At 34.7% G+C, this 14,934-nt stretch overlaps 1 protein-coding gene across 5 annotated transcripts in view; it reads left to right on the forward strand.

Moving 5' to 3' along the window:
- ATF7IP (activating transcription factor 7 interacting protein) overlaps positions 1–14,934 on the forward strand; it is a 127,758-nt gene that overhangs the window by 63,034 nt on the left and 49,790 nt on the right. For all 5 annotated transcript variants that reach the window (XM_089920342.1, XM_022577641.2, XM_022577640.3 and 2 more), the window contains 3 exons: positions 2,421–2,566; positions 4,251–4,388; positions 14,811–14,876. In XM_089920342.1, coding sequence (XP_089776468.1) covers positions 2,421–2,566; positions 4,251–4,388; positions 14,811–14,876 — 350 coding nt within the window. The remainder of the gene's footprint in view (positions 1–2,420; positions 2,567–4,250; positions 4,389–14,810; positions 14,877–14,934) is intronic.

Here is a 14,934-nt window from a genome sequence, read left to right on the forward strand (position 1 = left end):
TTATGGGAGTTCCCTTGTATGTTATTTGTTGTTTTTCCCTTGTTACTTTTAATATTTTTCCTTTGTCTTTATTTTTTTCCAATTCGATTACTATGTGTCTTGGTGTGTTCCTCTTTGGGTTTATCCTGCCTTGGACTCTCTGTGCTTCTTGGACTTGGGTGACTGTTTACCATGTTAGGGGAAGTTTTCAATTATAATCTCTTCAAATATTTTCTCAGGTCCTTTCTGTCTCTCTTCTCCTCCTGGAATCCCTATAATGAGAATGTTGGTGCATTTAATGTTGTCCTAGAGGTCTCTTAGATTGTCTTCATTTCTCTTTATTCTTTTTTCTTTATTATGTTCCACGGCAGTGATTTCCACCATTCTGTCTTCCAGGTTACTTATCTGTTCTTCTGCCTCAGTTATTCTGCTTTGATTCCTTCTAGTGTATTTTTCATTTCAGTTATTGTATTGTTCATTTCTGTTTCTTCTTTAGTTCTTATAGGTCTTTGTTAAACATTTCTTGCATCTTCTCAATCCTTGCCTCCACTCTCTTCCTGAAGTCCTTGATCATCTTCACTATCATTATTCTGAATTCTTTTTCCAGAAGGTTGCCTATCTCCACTTCAGTTAGTTGTTTTTCTGGGGATTTATCTTGTTCCTTCATCTGGGACATAATCCTCTGCCGTTTCATCTTGTCTACCTTTCTGTGATTGTGGTTTTCATTCCACAGGCTGCAGGACTGTAGTTCTTCTTGCTTCTGCTGTCTGCCCTCTGGTAGATGAGGCTATCTAAGAGGCTTGTGCAGGCTTCCTGATGGGAGGGGCTGGTGGTGGGTAGGGCTGGGTTGTGTCTCTCTGGTGGGCAGAGTTCAGTAAAACTTTAATCTGCTTGTCTGCTGATGGGTGGGGCTGTGTTCCTTTCCTTTTGGTTGTTTGGCCTGAGGTGACCCAGCACTCGAGCCTACAGGCAGTTTGGTGGGGCTAATGGTGCCTCTGGGAGGGCTCATGCCAATGAGTGCTTCCCCAAACTGCTGTTGCCAGTGTCTTTGTCCCTGCAGTGAGCCACTGCCATTCCCCACCTCTGCAGGAGACCCTCCAGTGCTAGCAGGCAGGTCTGGCCCAGTCTCCTGTGGGATCACTGCTCTTTTCTCTTGGGTCCTGATGTGCACAAGGCTCTCAGTGTGCCCTCCAAGAGTGGAGTTTCTGGTTCCCCCAGTCCTGTGGAGGTCCTGCAATTAAATCCCGCTGGCCCTCAAAGCCAGACCCTCTGGGGCCTCCTCTTCCCGTTGCCAGACCCCCAGCTTGGGAAGCTTGACATGGGGCTCAGAACTTTCACTCCAGTGGGAGAACTGTGGTACGGTTGTTCTCCAGTGTGTGGGTCACCCACCTGGTGGGTATGGGACTTGATTCTGTCACGATTGTGTCCCTCCTGTTGTCTCGCCATGGCTTCCCCTTTGTCTTTGGATGTAGGGTATCTTTTTCTGGTAGGTTCAAGTGTTTCTTTGTCAATGGTTGCTCTGCAGTTAGTTGTGATTCCAGTGTTCTTGTAAGAAGGGATGAGCATACCTCCTTCTACTGTGCCATCTTGACCTTATCTCTCTGTGACTATGTAAGTTCTGATACAAGGGAAATCGTAGAATAGAATTGGATTTTAATAATAGGCTCATAGATAGTGTGGAGATTTTAATATTTTAATATTTCCCTGTTTCTATATTGAAAAAGAAACCATATAAAATATGTTATGATCTCATGAGTGTTACCAATATTTGAAACAAATTTTCTAAGTGAAGGTCTTTGAATGTCTGTTCTTTACCAAATTTACCTTTATAATGACATTAATTTTATTATTTTTATATATTTGAAATTTATTAGGATATGTTAAGAATAACTAATACTATTTTCCTAAGGCTGGTGATTAAGAAAGAATTTTTCCTAAACTTACTGAGGAAGAAAATTTACTGAGGATGAAGAATTAAATAATTAAAGCTATGCACAGTTAGTAGAAGCATGTGATGTGAGAATAAATACTGAGAAATCTGTGACTTGTGAATGAATACTGTATTTTGTCAGAGAATTCAAATACACTAGAGAATTTACTGAAAGGAATGAATTTGAGATGATTTCTTCTCATCCCATATTGTTAGTTGAGCTTCCATCTTAATACGAAGATTTCAAGGAAAAAACGTTCTTTGTTCATGTTGTTTGTACATTTACTTATTTAGTGTTGGGAGGTTCTTATTTAGCATATTGAAAATCATTTCAAGTTTAAGGTAAAAGCTATCTATTTACTTTTCTGATCACAAAAACAATTCATAAAATAATTTATTGAGAGTGCTATTTTGATAGCTAGAAATAATATCTTCCTGAGGATGGAGAAGAGGCATTAAGGTCTACGTATAATAAAAACAGCTGACTGGTCATTATGCTTTTTCTTCTCAGGTGAATTTTTTAGAAGAAAACGTTCTAAGTCAGAGGACATGGACAATGTACAGTCCAAACGCCGTCGATATATGGAAGAAGAATATGAGGCAGAGTTTCAAGTAAAGATTACAGCCAAAGGAGATATAAACCAGAAGCTACAAAAGGTGTTAGAGATTATAAGTTAAAACTATATTAAACAAAAAACACCGCCATCTTTATTCTACTAGATTTTTGACATTACTCTGTATTTTACTGAAATATTCAGCTTTTTCATAGAAAGAAAGAACTTGAAGAAATTGATTAAGCTTATTACCCTTAATAATTTAATTCTAAAATTCCTTATGACTCTTTTGAAGCTAAATAGTTTTTTTGTTTTGTTTTGTTTTTTTAGATATGGTAGTAATTTTCAAAATGGGAGAGAAATTATGGCTTCTTTTCTTTTCTTTTTTTTTTTTTTTTTTTTTTTTTTGCGGTACGCGGGCCTCCCACTGCTGTGGCCTCTTCCGTTGCGGAGCACAGGCTCTGGACGCACAGGCTCAGCGACCATGGCTCACGGGCCCAGCCGCTCCGCGGCATGTGGGATCTTCCCGGACCAGGGCACGAACCCGTGTCCCCTGCATCGGCAGGCGGACTCTCAACCACTGCGCCACCAGGGAAGCCCATGGCTTCTTTTCTTATTTGCTTTAGTAACAAAACTGAATACCAGTTTTCAGCTTTTATTTTTTCTTCTATATTGAACTTTATTCTAATGGAAACATTAGAGTCTTATATGTTAACATTTTAGTTTTTATAAGTTTTGTCATAAGCTGGTTTCATGGCTGTAAGTCCCTATGTTCTAAAATCTTTGTTATGTACCTTAGGCTTAGTATTAAAAATGGTATGGACAAGGCTTTCGAATGACTAGGGAAAGGGAATGTTTAAAGTACAGACTTTGGAAACTTCCCCCTATATGTGTTAGATTAGAGATAGAAATAATGAAAATATAAAGTAGTATATGTTTTAAGATGTGTTCACAAATATTGATGACAAATACCTTTTTAAGAGAAGAATAGAAGACTCAGGTGAAAATTTTTCAAGGTCTTATCGATTTAATGGTGAAATTATAAATAATCTGGGCCAGTGTTCCTCTACTCAGATAAAGTATAAATATCCCCATTAGAGAAAGGAACAGAGAGGCAGTACAAAAGTGGCTTTTTTTTCCTCCCAGTGTCTTTTTTCTTTTAACCATATGGTGATAATAATGCTTGTTTAGTCTTTCTTATAGAGCTATTAGAAATATGAAGATAGCTATGAGAAAGCATTTTGAAATATACTTCTGTGTATACTGAGGGTTTACTCCTCTAGAGCAGTGTAATTTGGAGATGGTCTGTGGGCTGCACCATGTGCCCTGTTTGTTATGGGTCCATAATGAGATAAATATGGAAGTTGCGAGTAGGCATTTAGAAATGTTTTATAGGAATTTCATAGTGCAGTGACATTCTTAGTGTCTCACAAAAGTATCGTTTGTAACAGATTAGAAAATTTAAAACCTGCTCCTTACCTTCAACTGGTTTCTTTTAAATCACAGTAGAGGGTGTGGGAAGAAAATATTAAAACTTCAATTTCAAAATGTTTTAAAAATTTCACCCTCTGGAAATTTTCTATTTTTAGTACATTTTATTGTGTTATAGTAGATATTATATATGTAGAAGTGGAGGATTTCAGCAGATAGCATTGTGTTATGGATGCCAGTATGTTTTTTAAAATTAATATATTAGTACTATCTTATTAGTACTTCAGAATATTTACTGTTTGCTGCTTGCTTGAAATTCCTTTTTTGCTATAACAAAGGAATATGTATTTTTTTAGGTTGTACAGTGGTTGCTGGAAGAAAAATTGTGTGCGCTACAGTGTGGTGTATTTGATAAGACATTGGCAGAATTGAAAACACGAGTGGAAAAGATTGAGTGTAACAAGAGGCATAAAACAGTTTTAACTGAACTGCAGGTTTGTACACTGACTTGAATTGCATATCCGTGTGTCATCATTTTTATAACTTACTTTCTGGGATATGTTTTTGAAGTTGACAATAAAGCATATTTAACTTTTAAGTATTAGAAATAAAAGGAGCCTCTATTAGTTTGCTAGGGCTACCATTAACAAAAAGTACCATAAACTGGATGCCTTAAACAACAGAAATGTATTGTCTCATAGTTTTTGAGGCTGAAAGTCCAAGATTAAGCTGTCGTCAGGATTGGTTCTGAGGGCTGTGAGGAAGAATCTGTTCCTTATGTCTACTCTAGCTATAGATGGTTTACTGACAGTCTTTGGCATTCCTTGTCTTGTAGAAGTATCACCCTGATTTCTGGCTTCATCTTCACATGGTGCTCTCTCTGTATGTTTGTTTCCAAATTTTCCCTTTTTACAAGGATACTAGTCATATTGGATTAGGACACACCCTATTCCAGTATGACCTCATCTTAACTACAGTTGACTCTTGAACAATGTGAAGGTTAGAGGTGCTGTCCCCACCCCCTGCAGTTGAAAATCTGTACACTGGTATCTGCTTCAAAAAATGAAGGAGTTGGGCTTCCCTGGTGGCGCAGTGGTTGAGAGCCCACCTGCCGATGCAGGGGACGCGGGTTCGTGCCCCGGTCCGGGAAGATCCCACATGCTGCGCAGCGGCTGGGCCCGTGAGCCATGGCTGCTGAGCCTGCGCGTCCGGAGCCTGTGCTCCGCAACGGGAGAGGCCACAACAGTGAGAGGCCCGCATACCGCAAAAAAAAAAAAAAAATGAAGGAGTTGATAAATGACTCACCCAAGGCAGTAGCTGAAACACTTCAGATAGAATCGGAACTCAAGCCCTAATTCTTTTGATTTCACATCTGGTGATCTGTAATTGAACACAATCTTTTCCCCACACTTAATTTAAAGATCTGTAAAGTGAAAATATAGGTACTGTATTGATTGAAAAAAAGTCCATGTGTAATTGGACCCACACAGTTCAAATCTATGTTGTTCAAGAGTCAGCTGTAATTACCTCTGTGATGACCCTCTTTCCAAATAAGGTCATGTTCTGAGATACTTGGGGTTCAGACTTTCATATACTTTTGAGATACATAGTTCAACCCATAGCAGAGCTTCAGAAATAATCTAACTTAGTGCATCTTAAATATTTCTTCATTCAGTGAAGAAAGGCTGGCATCATCTAAAATGTCATGAGTACTAAATAATATTTGCTGTGATTCTTTTTAATCTACTTCTCCCATGAATCGTAGTTTTTAAAGATATTAGCTTGTTAATCTATATTTATTAATAATTACTACTTCTAATTTTTTATTAAATACATCTGTATGTTAACATGTACTGCTAGAGCTTCTAATCAGTTGAAATGAGCACACGGTACCATGGTGCAGTAATTCATTTTATTCCAAGACTAAGAAACTGGAAAATTTTATCAGTACATTCATTCTATATAAGCATAGTCTCAGACGCTGACTTGCAAACCACTTATAGAGCCTTTTTTACAAATGAGGGAGAAGTGGTCTGTGAAAATAAAGTCACTTCTTCACAGTTAAAAGCAAATTGCAACCAAATGTGACTAGAATTTAGGTATTATATTTGGCAGCCTACAAGTTATTTTTTTGGTTTTATATTGTTAGTTTTGTTTACAGTGAGACTTTACTACAAAGACTTTATTATTAATAATTTCATAATGTATCATTTAGGACACCACTAGTCCCGTTTCTTACCTTTAGCAGGTCCTTATATAGTGATAGCATTGTCTCATCATTAAACTTTATTTTACTAGTACTGTTAAGAATTTTGAATGAGAAATTGAAAATGTCTGAAGATTTAAGAAAGTAATTTCATTCGTTGTTTGTTATCACTCCCGTGGCTGCATCTATGGTTTTGTGTTTCTAGAACCTGAGATTTTGACTCTTATAGTGTTACTTAAGATGCAAGTCTGCATCTAACATTTAATAAACCTTTGCACTTGGATATTTCTTTGTAGCCTCAGAATCTGAATCTTTCCAACATCAAACCAATCATCTTCTGCACAAATAAGTCCCCCTTCACAATTGTTCCTCTTACTCACAATTCTTGAATTCTTAGAAAAATCTTCAAGGAATATCTTCCCATTGTTCCTGTTATTCACAATTTTTTAGTTCTTGGAAACTGATTCCTCTGTATCACTTCACATATACACAGTGGGTTGCCAAATTACAACTTTTTTTGTTTCTTATAAAAGTCTATGTTTTGCTTCTTCTATCTGCAAGGCCATCATTACCCAATTTCTTGATTATAGTAACAGCCTTTTACATGACCACTTTGGTACTCCTTTTTAAGTCTTTGCTGGTCCTTCTCAAGCATTCTACTTATCTTTCTAAAATACTTCTTGTTCATTCTCTTTTGTATAGTCCAGTTTGCTCAACTGTGTACCAGTTTAAACCTGTATTCATTCTTCGATTTGTAATTTGGATCTCCTAGATTTTGATCCACTTTTCCTGATACCCACCAGTTGCTTCACTGTCCTACAGAGTATTAATGTCCATAGTATTTTTATTTCAGGCCTCTGACTTCATATTGCTTCTCCCATTCATTTATGATCTGCCCTTACCATGCCATTTATTTAAATTTTACTCAGCCCAATTTAGTTCCCATCTCTTTCTTTGTTTATGGAAGTAAAATTCAGATAACAATCATTTTAAAGTTTACACTTCAGTGGCATTTAGTACATACACACTGTTGTATGATCATCATCTCTATCTGGTTCCAAAACATTTTCATCAATCCAGGAGAAGACCTTGTACCCATTGAACAGTCACTTCTCATTTCCCCCTCCCCCTAACCCTCGGGAAGCATGAATCTGCTCTCTGTCTCTACTGAGTTACCTGTGCTGCATATTTCATATGAACAGAATTATACAGTATGTGACTTTTGGTGTCTGGCCTGTTTTTCTTAGCATAATGTTTTTAAGGTTCATATATGTTGAAGCATGTATCAATACTACATTCCTTTTCGTAGCTAAGTAATATTTATATTTCTGTACTATTGAAAATAAGTAGGAATTAATTCAAGATGTTAACTTGTGTGTGTACACACACGCACACACATTTTGTTTATGTATTCTTTGGCTGATGAACATTTGATGGACATTTGGCTGATGAACATTTGATGGGCATTTGGGTTGTTTCCACCTTTTGGATATTGTAAATAATGCTGCTATGAACATTCATATACAAGTATTTGTTTGAATACCTGTTTTCAAATCTTTTGGGCATATACCTAGGAATGGAATTGTGGGTCATATGGTAATTCTTTGTTTAATTTATTGAAGAACATTCAACTTTTTCCCAGATCAGCTACTCCATTTTATATTTTACTCCCCACCAGCAATGTGAGGGTTCCATTTCTCCACATCCTTGCCAACACTTGTTACTGTGTATCTTAAAAATTATTATTATAACATCCTAATGGTGTGAAGTGATATTTTATTGTGGTTTTGGTTTGCATTTTCCTAATGGCTAATGATGTTGAACATCTTTTCCTGTGTTTGTTGAACATGTGCATATCTTCTTTAGAGAAATATTTATTCAAGTTCTTTTTGTTTTGTTTGTTTTGCCCTTCTGTTGTTGAGCTGTAAGAGTTCTTTACATATTTTGGATACTGAACACTTAGAAATACACGATTTATAACTATTGATATTCTTACCCACTGTGTAAGTTTTCTTTTCACTTTCCTTTTTTGATAATGTCCTTTAATGCACAAAAGTTTCAAATTTTGATGAAATCTTGTAGACAGCATAGAGTTGGGTCGTGATTTATTACCCACTTTGCCAGTCTCTGCCTTTTAATTGGAGAGTTTTTGTCTGTTTACATTTAAATTAGTTACTGATAAGGAAAGACTTACTCCTGCCATTTTATTTGTCTTCCACCCTTTTTTCCCTTAATTCCTACATTACTGCCTTCTTCTGTGATTGATTTTTTTCTAGTGAACCATTTTGATTCTTTTTGTTTTTCTCTTTCTGTAAATTTTTTAGCTTTTTCCTTAGTGATTACTCTGGGGATTACACTTAACATCTTGAATTAATACCTGCTTATCTTCAATAGTATACAAAACTGTTCCTTTACAGCCCTGTCCTGCTCAAATCTGTTGAACCTCTCTGGTGAATTTCTTAATTTCAGTTATTGTACTTTCAGCTCTAGAATTTATATTTGTTTTCTTTATATAATGTCTGTTTCTTTATTGATATTCTCTATTTGGTGAGACATTATTTTCCTTTTTTTTTTTTTTTAAAGTTCTTTTTCTGTTGTGTCTTTTAGCTCTTTGAATACATTTAAAACCATCTGTTTAAAGTCTTTGTCTAGTAAGTCCTATGCCTGAGCTATATTTCTGTTAATTCTTTTTTTTTCTGTGAATAAACCATACTTATTTCTTTGTATACCTCCTAATTTTTTTTGTTGTTACTGTTGAAAACTGGATATTTTGAATATTGTAATGTGGCAGTTCAGAAAATCAGGTTTTCCTGTCCTGTCCAGGGTTTGTTGTTGCTGCTTGTTGTGGTTTGTTGTTTGCTTGCTTAGTGAGTTTTCTCAACTATTTTTGGAAAGTATGTATTCATTATTGTGTGTGACCACTAAAGTCTGTGTTTTATTAGCTTAGTGGTCAGCTTGTGTTTTGACAGTTACCTTAAATGCCTGGAGCTTAAAGAAGGAAAAAAATTACTCTCCCAGGTCTTAGCAGATTGCCTGTGTTGGAGCACTCCTTCCACACTTAATCTAGGCCATTTACAACCTGCTTTATCAGACTTGCCTTATCCTTCTCTTCCTGCTTGCACAGACTCTGAAAGCCAGTCAGAGGGTCTTTTCAGCCCATTTCTGAGCGTGCTTTCTGCCCTGGGCATTCAGATATTCTTCTCAATTTCCTGACATGGGTGAGAGCTTTTAAAGCCCCCTTCTGCTGTGTGTCTTTTTTCTGCCCTTTTCTATCCCAGGCTTTTCTTTATATTCTTTGTCCAAATTGTTCTATGCCTCAAGCTGCTGTGCCAATACCAGCACCTTTAAATCTTTTTGGGAAAATCTGTCTGGAATGCTGCCCCAGCCTTGGGAATTACTCAGACTTGGGTGAATCAAAGGCCAGCCTTTGTGCTGGTTCTTGAGGGAGTTACTAGAGAAAATAAGGTGCATATTGCTTCCTGTGGCACTCATAACTTGCTTCAGGTATCCCAGCTGTCATCCTTATAGCTGCTGCTGATCTGGGTGTGGGGAATCATAAAGGACAATTTTAAGAGACCCCAGTGCTGTCATACTGCAAAGTGCAGCTTTATTATTCCCTAAGTCTTCCCTTAGCTATTGTAAGTTTTTGAATAGATTCCAAAAGTTGATTCCAACAATGCTTGCAAGCTAATTAGTTGCTTTGGGGAAGAGACAACCCTGAATTTCCTCACTCAGGCATTTTTGGTGATGTCACTTACTTTTTCAATATTTTAATAATTATTGTTTTCAAGTTCTTCAGCTTAAAGCCTACTTTATCATATGCTTCAGCAGATAACTATGTATTTTATTAAATAATTTACTATTTTTAGGTAGAGCTGACAGTAAACTGTTTGAAAATATTGCAGTGTGTATATAGTACTTCTGTATCTCATATCATAGCAGTAGATGAGTACATCTTCCTGATATGCATATATATATTCGTTTATTATACCTGACTTCCTTTGGCAGAATCCAGTATGAGTTTTATAGCATTCAAAGTCAAAACACAATTGAAAGCAAATAATTAATCACCAGTGGCTTAGTAGGAGGTATTTTGCTTTAAGGAATACATAATTTAATATTATTAATTTTAGTATTAGTGGCTTCTTCTTTTTTTTAACTCTGCAGTTACAAAAAAATAGACTTTTAAAGGACTTGTGATCCTTTGCCATAAGTATAAAAATTTACCATACATTAAAAACTGTGGTAAGACGATAGAATTGAGTAATGTGGACTTTACCTCTAGAAGGAACTCATGAAGGTCTCTATTCTGCTATAATTTTTAATGTATAAATTTCTCTATAGATAAAAGAAGTTAGATTTTTATGGATTTTCAAATTAGTTGCCATTCTTATGTATTTTTTCAATGGACTAGTTCTTGATTAAAGTCATTTTTAAGTTTTAAATAATAGTTCACTGTGTGTTATGACTTTTGTCCATAAAGCCTGTTTGTAATTATTAGCTTATTTTCTGTGTACTAAACATATTTTATAAGAGCTGAAAAAATTGTCAACATTGGAATATATGGAGAATTCATTATATAATTATTTTCTGTGTTAGTTTAGGGATTGTTGCTTTCTGAATCTTGAAAAAGTTTTATGTATTTTCACTTTTTCAGAGATGTCAAATTGTAAGATAAATCCAAACAGTCATGTCCACAAGTTTTATTATTTTTTAAGCAGGAAAACATATAATTTTTAGGTTTATATATCTTTAATGCATTGTCACATTAGAAATGTAGTGATTTCTAAGAGCATCTTAAAATGCTAACCACCATCATTTGTTGTGGGTTCAGTAGTAACTATGTAGTAAAATTAGAAATTATCCACAGATATTTAGCTTTTCTCCTCTCCCAGATGGTACCTTCCCCCAAAACATACTTCCAGGTAATTACAAAGAGGAATTTAAAAATGGACATTCTCAACTCTTTAGGTCAGAACTATAATAATACATTGCATATTAAAACTTGTAAGTTAAAGCTGATGCAGTATTCAAAGGGAAATTTATAACTTTAATTTATTACTAACAAACAGAAAAATAAAAAAGCATTATATGTGCATCTCCTTTGCTAGGGAAAATAGCAATAACAAACTAAAACCCAGAGAAGGAGGAAGGAGTTAATAGAAATAGCAAAAAAGCCGACCCTTTTTGAAGATTGAGCAATAAAGACAAAAGCTTATTGAAAAGCCTTAAAAGTAGATACATTTTTGATCTACAAATAAAAGTACAAATAAACTGTATAAGGATTCAAAAAGGCAAGAAATAAAGATCTAGAGGAGATTCTTTAAGTTAAGAGAACATTATTATATACAACCTTATACCTATGAAGTCCATTTTATCTAAGAAGAAAGTAGAAAGCTGAAAATTATGAGGAACTCTGTTAAAATTGTAGTCACTTGTAGTGAAAGATCTGTTTCTGAAGAAATCATTAGGCCCCAAAAGCCTGGCCGGAAAATTCTGACAAACATTTGAGGAACAGGTAATTCACTTCTCATATAAACACTTCCAGAGTATAGGAAAAGATGAGGCCTCATTTTATGAAGCACACCCAACTGTGGAATTCTGTGGCATTAGAAAAGAACAAATATAGGCCAGTTTTATTTTCCAGCATTGGTTTCTCTCATGAATGTAAGGCTGGTTCAATATTAACCATTATATTTCACTGTACTAACAGAAGAAGGATGTAAATTGTGTGATCATCTCAGTAGATACCAAACAAGGAGGATTTGCTAAAACTGACCAGGTGTTGGAAAAAATAGGAGGGAAGTACCTTAAATCTCGTAAAGATGATCAGAAACCTGTTATAAATATCATATTTAATAGTGGATCTTTGGAAATATTTCCACTAGAGTTGAGAATAGGACAAGGATGCCTTATCTGTGCTGCTATTTTAGAACTTTGGTGACAGGGCAATAAAATAAAACAGGAAAAAGGCATGAGGAGTAATAATGGTAAATGATAAACTGTAATGCTTAGCAGCTAACTGATAAAAGGAAAACATATTCTAGTAGCCTTGCTGTACATCAGCAACAACCAGTGGGAAATTGTAACTAGAAAACGGTTTCACATATGGTAGACATTTAAAAGTAAGAAAATACTTAAGAATAAAACGAAAAACAAAATTTCAAGACCATTATGAAGAAAACGGACGGAAAAAGAAAACATGAGTCAACAGTGATCTACCATGTTCCTGGATAGGAAGACTTGATTCCTCTCAAATCACTATGCAAATTCAGGATACCCAATATTTCAACTGGATTTTTTATGGAAAAACTGTCAACACACTCTGGAATCCAATGTTCCATTGGTTATGATTTATAAAAATGCCATTTTAAGTAGTTTTAACTGAAAATAGCTTTTTCAGTTTTTTCTTTCAGTCTCTCCTCCCACTCGCCTCCCTCAATGAGTAAATCTGTGGCTGCCTAATCCACGAGAGAATTTTGAATAATGAATACCATGTGTCTGTTTATTCACTAGCGTTTTTGAGTGCTAACATTTGTTATTAGGCAAACGATATACGATTACTTTTTTTTTTCCCCACACAGAATTATTTCCTGAGATATTCCTTGGTAAATAACAAAGAAATTCTTGGTTTGTATAGTTTGCTAAACAAGGCCCCAGTGTGTCTGAATCCCAGCAATTTATGCAACTTTTATTTAAACAGGTACCATTGTGCCATTATACAAGAAATGATAGATATGCCTAAGAAACCAAGAGCAAATGAAATAGTAGTAGTAATCAAAGATATAGTAATAGAATATTACCTCCTTCACTAAAAAAGTGACTTGTTTATAGAGTTTTTTAAAAGATTTCACAGAATACTTGCCAGAAAAAGAGACCCAGTCTTAGACATATTATGACAGATATTTTGAATTATAATTTAAAAATTGTAGTTTCCTAGATTAAAACAACACAAAAAGTCTGCTCTTTGATTTCTTTTTTATGATATTAAATGGCAGAAGAAAGCATGTCTGTGTCTAAATTTTGTTATTTTTTTCCTCTGCCAGTAGTTTAAATTTTGAAGTGATAAAAATATTTTTTTAAGAAATATTTGAATATACTATAGATGTATATGACATGAAATTGAAGCTCTCTTTACACTGCCTGCCAATCATAGCCTCTAGAGGTAACCACCGTTAGCTTTGGTGTTTATTCTTCTAGACCTTTCCCCATATATAACATATACAAAATAATGTTTTAAATTTGCTTTCATTTTTAAGGGCAAATAATAATAGTATACATATTATGCAATTTATAGAATACCTACTAGATAGCCTGCCAAAAGAAAAAATGAAAGACATTCTTGTATAAGTTGGAGTACAGAAAACACTTTCTCATATACCTTTCTTGAAAAAATTACTTGAAATATTTTAGTTACAGGAAGGTAAATCCATATTAAGAATTTTAAAAATTGTGCTGTACATGTCCTTGGGTGTTAATAATATGCATAAATAATTAAGTCCTGAGGAAAATCTTCACCTTGGGAGTCATAGGTAATTGATTGCCTAGCCCATATCGGTGGACTTGAATACTTCTTAAGTTTTGGGGTCTTCTTTAGAAGTGACTATTTTGGGAAAAAAGGGTTTAAAAGTAAATAATATTTTCTTTTTATGATATGATTGTATTGGCTAACTGAAATTATCTGGAAGAGCACTTCCTTAGGCAGGCCTCATGAACGCACTCAGAAGTTTAAAATTCTTAAAAATATATTTATCGTAAAATGACAGCAACAGCCACAAGAAAAACAATTGAGTATCATAGCAATGCCTTAGTAAAAGACTTAAAGGAAATAAATACAAAGAAAATATTCATGTGGTGATGGAGTAATTTTTCTATTTTTTTCCTTTCTGCCTCTGGTATTAAATTTTTATGAATATGTATGTGGGCAAAATATGTGATCAGGCAGTGTTTAATAAGCAGTACAAATGATTAATAAAAATCTCACTGACAAATGTTAACACTAAGAAGGTAACATTTTTGTCAGTTTTTTAAAGGTTAACACAATATGAAATTAAATACTTCAAAGAGTAATATCATGTGAACATTTATATACATTGCTATTGAAAGTGTAAATTAACAAAGCCTGTCTGAAAAACATTTAGATAGGAGCCTTAAAAATATACTCTGTCTGTCTCAGGAATTCCACCTCTGTGAATGTAGCTTAAGTAAGTAATCTGAAAGAACAAAATTATTAATTGCATGTTATTTGCCTACAGCAGTTAGTTAAGAAACAATTGAACACATCCAGTAGGAAAGAGACTGTATAACTAATGATTCAATATATCATACATATACTCATATGTACTATCAGTAAGGGATTTATAGATATGCTTACTATACACTTCTCAGTGAGAAAATTAAGTGTGGTTACAACTGTGTTAAAAAATAACAAACGCAAGCACACATATTCAGAAATATACTGGTTTGTGAGCAAACAACCACAGTTCAAGGAGGAAAAAAGCCAATCTTACAAAATTAAGAGTGTTTACGTTTTTGTTATGATTTTCTGTATTTTTCAAATATATGTTTTACAGTCAACTTGCCTTATTTCCTTTGCTGTTAGCTATCTTCTGAGGATCCTATTACCTGTGGGTTTCTTGTTATATATGCATGGGTTTCCTTTTAATACTATAATGCCATTTGATTTCCGTCTCATTTTTGCTCTTTTTAGGCCAAGATAGCCAGGTTAACCAAACGCTTTGGAGCAGCCAAAGAAGATCTTAAGAAAAGACAAGAAGTAAGAATTTCTATTCTTGCATAATTAATATTTAGCCTTAAGTGGTAATATTAGGAAG

This window comes from Delphinapterus leucas, chromosome 11, assembly GCF_059928025.1.
Source record: "Delphinapterus leucas isolate spDelLeu-1000000601 "Yukka" chromosome 11, BTC_Dleu_Yukka2, whole genome shotgun sequence".
Taxonomy (NCBI): domain Eukaryota; kingdom Metazoa; phylum Chordata; class Mammalia; order Artiodactyla; family Monodontidae; genus Delphinapterus; species Delphinapterus leucas.